We start from the raw sequence: 5,101 nt of genomic DNA, 5'->3' as shown, positions 1-5,101 counted from the left end.
TGGGGTAAAACATTCTCTAACAAAAGCTACTTTGTACTCACAGAAACTCGAACCCAAGATCTCAGGTTAAATAAGAAAAGTATTTACTCATAAGTGATTTTTTTTTGGGTTTATTATAGGTTTTCAATTTTCACACCCTCAATTCTCTACTAATTGTTAGGAGTATATAAAATGGCTTTAACCGATAAAAATCGAATTGAAAATATTTATCGATGTTGAGTTATTGATTTAAAGATTTTAAAGCAATTTTACCTTTTTTTTATATTGGAATATCGATTCGCTTAGCTTTTTATAATCGTTGTCTTGGTGTTGTTTTCTTTCTATTGTTGTTGGCTTGTAGAAGTTCTACCCATCAATGTGAACAGTGGAATGACCATATTTTTCTTTTTAGAAGTTGTGTTATAGAGGTTTGCTACTTAACCAAAATAATTATAATTTGCTTTAGCAATGACTTATTTGAATTTGCTTTTGTTGTAATTCATATAGATTTTTTATACATGAAGACTAGGGGTGTCAAATGGGTGAGTTGGGTTGAAATTCGATATTTGAAATAAAAATTGAATTGGATCTTAACCCGCCCAAGATTACTTTGGGCTCAAATGGGCTAGGTTCAAATGGGTTGGGTTCAAATGGGCTAAGAAATGAATTGGGTCTTGACCCGCTCAATTTAACCCGATTAATCTCAATAACTTTAACATAGTGATATTTAACTTTTATAATCACAATTTGCATTTCAGTTCAAGATTATTTATTTTTTAAAAAAAGTAACAAACGCATAGATAAATCCTAAAAGATGTTAAACAGATAATAATTCATACTTTTAATATAGGAACATAGCTTAGTAAAGAGTTTTAAAACGGGTTGAAGATTGAATTGGACTCAATTGAGGATTCTCTTAGAAGGGATTAGGCTTGAATGGGTTGAGATTGAACCAAATTCAAATTATCTTGAACCCAACCCTTAAAATTTTGAGCGGGTTACCTATGTTTGGGTTCATTTTTGACACCCCTAATGAAGACAATGTATATATGAACAAATAAAACAAGATAAAGCAAAAAAAAAAAAAGTAAAAATGAGGAGCATTTTCTTATTAGTTGAACCAATCAAACCATTAAAACCAAAAATCCATAATAAATATCTTATTGGTTATCAATTTAGTATATTTACAAATCGAACATCAAAAATCGAATTGGTAATAGACAAAACCAGACCGAACCAGTCGATATGCATCCCAAGACAGCTAAGGTCCCTTGCGCTTCCTTTCTCAAATGTTGTTGGGAAGACATCTTTTTCTTGTCAAAACTTACTCTATTCAACTTAAAGCACTCAGGTTAAACCACCAAATGATAACATTGAGGAATCTTATAAAAAAAAATACTTCCTTTAACTATGAATGTCATTAAAGCTTATAAATTTGACGATAAACTCATGGCACAAAGTAAAATGCTACAAGAACGAAATAATTGCACAACTGGCCAAGCAAGAAAAATTAGTTCAATTTGAGGAACCAAGATGGAATGTGGAATGTGGTGGTTAGCCTCTGCAACTGTAAAATCTTGAACTAGTGACTCTTACCATGCCATCTATCTACTTAAAGCTCCAAAAATCTAACAACATCAACTCTTGAAAGCCCACGTAGATCATAGTTTCAGCTTCTTTTTAGGTTTGTTGGCCATTCCATTTGAAGACTCCTCCAATTTCTGGCAAAACCCACATTCAGGACTAACTTGGAAAGCAGAAGATGAAAGATAGACTGTGTAAATTGATAGAATACCTTACGCTGTTTCTCCTTCTTCATCTTCTTCCTCTTTTTGTTTTTCTTACTTTTTTTTTGGACGGATATTTGAGTCTCTTCATCTTCAGCAGATTCCTGGAAAGATTGTGCCAAAGTTAGTCAGGTTTAAATACTTGCTAGATCTTTCACATCTTCACAGAAATCACAAATTGAAAACCTCAGAATCACCAAAAGAATCCACATGCTGAACAATTCTTCCTTTACTTGATGTCCCACCTGTTCCATTTCCAAATTGTAAGAGAATAATTATGCTCTATCACAATATTCTAATTTTACACCAACTAAAATAGCATGCAAATGAACGACCCTTTTGTGATGAATACTATCACTCATTGACAACTATTAAGCAACTTCATATAGCATTACAATCTAAAATCATATTCATACTATTTATTGGTTTGGTTTCAGCAGTAAACCTCAAATTGATATTAAGTTTGAAATGTCTAATCAAGTAACACAACTTTTGACCTGAAAAGGTCTATTGAAATACAGAGGAACATGTAACATGTATAATCTACCTCAGCTGGCCATGTGGGCTTTAATATTGGTTTTCAGCATCCAATAATTAATTTTGTTAAGTTCGTAGTTGAGATGAATTTCATGTCTAAGTTACACTTTTACACAGATTCAAATGCCACTTCTGTAAGATGAAAATCCTTAGAACTGTATCTTTTGAACTGCCTTCTAAAGGATGTTCAGGTTCTACTCAACTTGAAAAAGAGCTTAAAATCGTATATTTGCACAAGAAATTGAATTCAAATGCTTTTTCTTAGTAAGGAAGTTAGAATTCTAATGTTTCTTCAATTAATTCCTTTGATAAAAAGCACCTGCTATGATCACAAGGTTCTACACAAACACGCCAACATTTATTATTTTGGAAGAGTTCTAACTATTAAGCTTGAAGTTTGTCAGCATTTGGAAAATAAATGGCATTCAGTGTAGTAGAAATAAAGTGTATACTGTACACACAGCTTCCAAATGAATACCAAAAAACAAGGGGACACAATCCCAAAGTATGATAAATCGAATGCTAATTTATCAGCATCAATTTAGGTTCCCTGGTAAAAAATAATCACCAAAGATACGTTTATATTTACTGTATTAAAATAAGGACATCAAAAAACCAGAAGAGTACATGGCACCATTTACAAGCCAACTTGGGAACTTAGTCTTCCGATATACTCCATGCATTGACACAAAAAACTTAGCTAGACTATGATCTGGGCATATATATATATATACACACAACATCTACTCTCTCCAAGTCGAACCACTGTTTCACACAGTGGTGCAGAAGGAGATACGTGATGCAGTCAGCAATCCCCAGTATTGCATATTTACTTTTATGAAGTAAGTAGTGTTATAAATGGCATCAAGAAGATGCATGGTAGTAACATAGGTACAACAGAGTTGACTTTGTTAGCTCTATTACAAATTTACGATGAGACCTATGGTATGGATAGAGTATTGCATATTTAAATCTTAAAAGCATCACTTAAAACTCAAAAGGGTATTCAAGAATCTGTAGCTCACTTGAACCAACAAAGAAACAGGCAGAACGTTTCAAGTGTTCAAATGGGAGTAAGCAGTAATGATGTAATGAAAAATAGTAGTAAGGGATAAAATCATCAACACATACTTGGATCCACATGTCATTGTGCATATCATGTAAAACACAAAAGACTATTCAAGATTCTGTAGCACAATTTATGTGATTAAAAAACCAGCAGAAAATATCAAGTTAAAGAGCAAAAGGGAGCACGAGTGATGATTGGATGAACAAGAGCAGAAGTAAACAGCAGTACTGATAACCGTAGTGCATCTTATAAATGGCAGCCTGGCATACTAAGTTCCCTCTGCGAACAGGGGTTGAGAAAGGGCCGGGCCAGGCCAGGGGAGGATCTAGGAGGGGCGAGGGTGTTCACCTGAACCCCGTCAGCAAAATATTTCACAGTATATATAAGGTATTTTTTTTTTTTAGCATATATATAGATTTTGAATCCCCAGAACACACAAGACTAGAGGTTGGAGGGTTCAAAATTCATCTTGAGGTTCAAGTTCAAATCCTAAACACTACCCCTTAGTGAAAATCCTCGAGCATACAACATTGAGTCTTATAATGCAAGATTCTGGAAAGGGCCAGACAACACATTCAAGAAGAGTTGAAGTAAATATCGGACTGTCATAGTGCATAAACACGTAGGTAAAGAAATTAAAAGAATAAATGGAATGATGCAAGAAGAAATCAAAAGAAAAGAATAGTACTGGCTTGAAGAGTGTGTTTAGCATTTTTGACGGCGAGTTCAATGAGACGAGGATCAAGAGATGACAAGCCGCTAGGGTCCTGCAATTTCCTGTCAAGGAATTTTGCTAAAGCTGCTGCCTTATTCGTCTTCATGGGTCCTCCTGGATGAGCCAGCCTGCAACCACAAATCAATTAATCAATAACAAACTAGTACGAATCCTATGTAATATCAATCCCTTCAGCTCTAGAACCTAGATTGAGGACGAGAAGACGAAGGTGCAGAAGGAAGCGGCGCGAATTTGCTTCCACGAAGCGCCTTTTTCTCTTCTTCACTCAGTTGTTCCATCGCCGGAAACCTAAATTTTCTAGGGCACAACGCCGGCAAAATTGATCTTCTTTCTTCTCACAGGGAAAAGGGAAACGCCAGTTCTAGTTTAACACGACGCCGTTCTGTGATGCTTAATAAAAGGGCATTTGCTCTCCAATAACTACTTCTAAATTGTTGCCATTTAAAAAGAACACTTTTAAAAGTCTGTTTGGAAAGCCACCTAGTTATTGAAATTGATGTAATTACTAGGATAGTAATTATAAGCCTAGTAATTACACTGACATGTTTGATTGCCACAGTGTAATTACACATGTCCTGTTTGGATGCCACAACGTAATTACACATGTTCTGTTTGGATGCACAATTGCAATTATAAAATTATATTAAATTTTAAAAATAAAAATTAATTATTTAAAATTTATACTAGACAAATAAGAAACTTTATAAATGACATTAAATTAAATATTTAAGATATATATTCTTTTTTGAAATAATATTAATTAATAAACATATATTCTTTAACTAATATTATGAAAACACAATTGATTTATATTTTTTCAAATTAATATATTTCAATTGAATTAATCATAAAAACTAAAAGTATGAAGTTTCTACGAATATCGTGAAATGCATGTTTGATAAAAAGATTAATATAAATTATTAAATGTTTGACAAAAAGATAATTTATCAAGTCTAATTAAAAAATGGTGTGCAACATGAATACAATATTACT

The 5,101-nt window shown here is 33.2% G+C and overlaps 1 protein-coding gene across 1 annotated transcript; it reads right to left on the bottom strand.

The window, feature by feature from the left end:
- Positions 1–1,363: 1,363 nt before the first annotated feature.
- On the bottom strand, positions 1,364–4,499 carry LOC125853622 (uncharacterized). Its single transcript, XM_049533349.1, has 5 exons — positions 4,292–4,499; positions 4,061–4,215; positions 1,953–2,011; positions 1,775–1,870; positions 1,364–1,700 (listed from the first exon to the last, which is right to left on the bottom strand). Exons 1-5 carry the CDS (start codon positions 4,384–4,386, stop codon positions 1,641–1,643), a joined length of 465 nt encoding a protein of 154 aa, XP_049389306.1. The 5' UTR covers positions 4,387–4,499; the 3' UTR covers positions 1,364–1,640.
- Positions 4,500–5,101: the final 602 nt, after the last annotated feature.

This window comes from Solanum stenotomum, chromosome 1, assembly GCF_019186545.1.
Source record: "Solanum stenotomum isolate F172 chromosome 1, ASM1918654v1, whole genome shotgun sequence".
NCBI lineage: Eukaryota > Viridiplantae > Streptophyta > Magnoliopsida > Solanales > Solanaceae > Solanum > Solanum stenotomum.
This window is presented reverse-complemented; position numbering and strand designations above follow the sequence as displayed.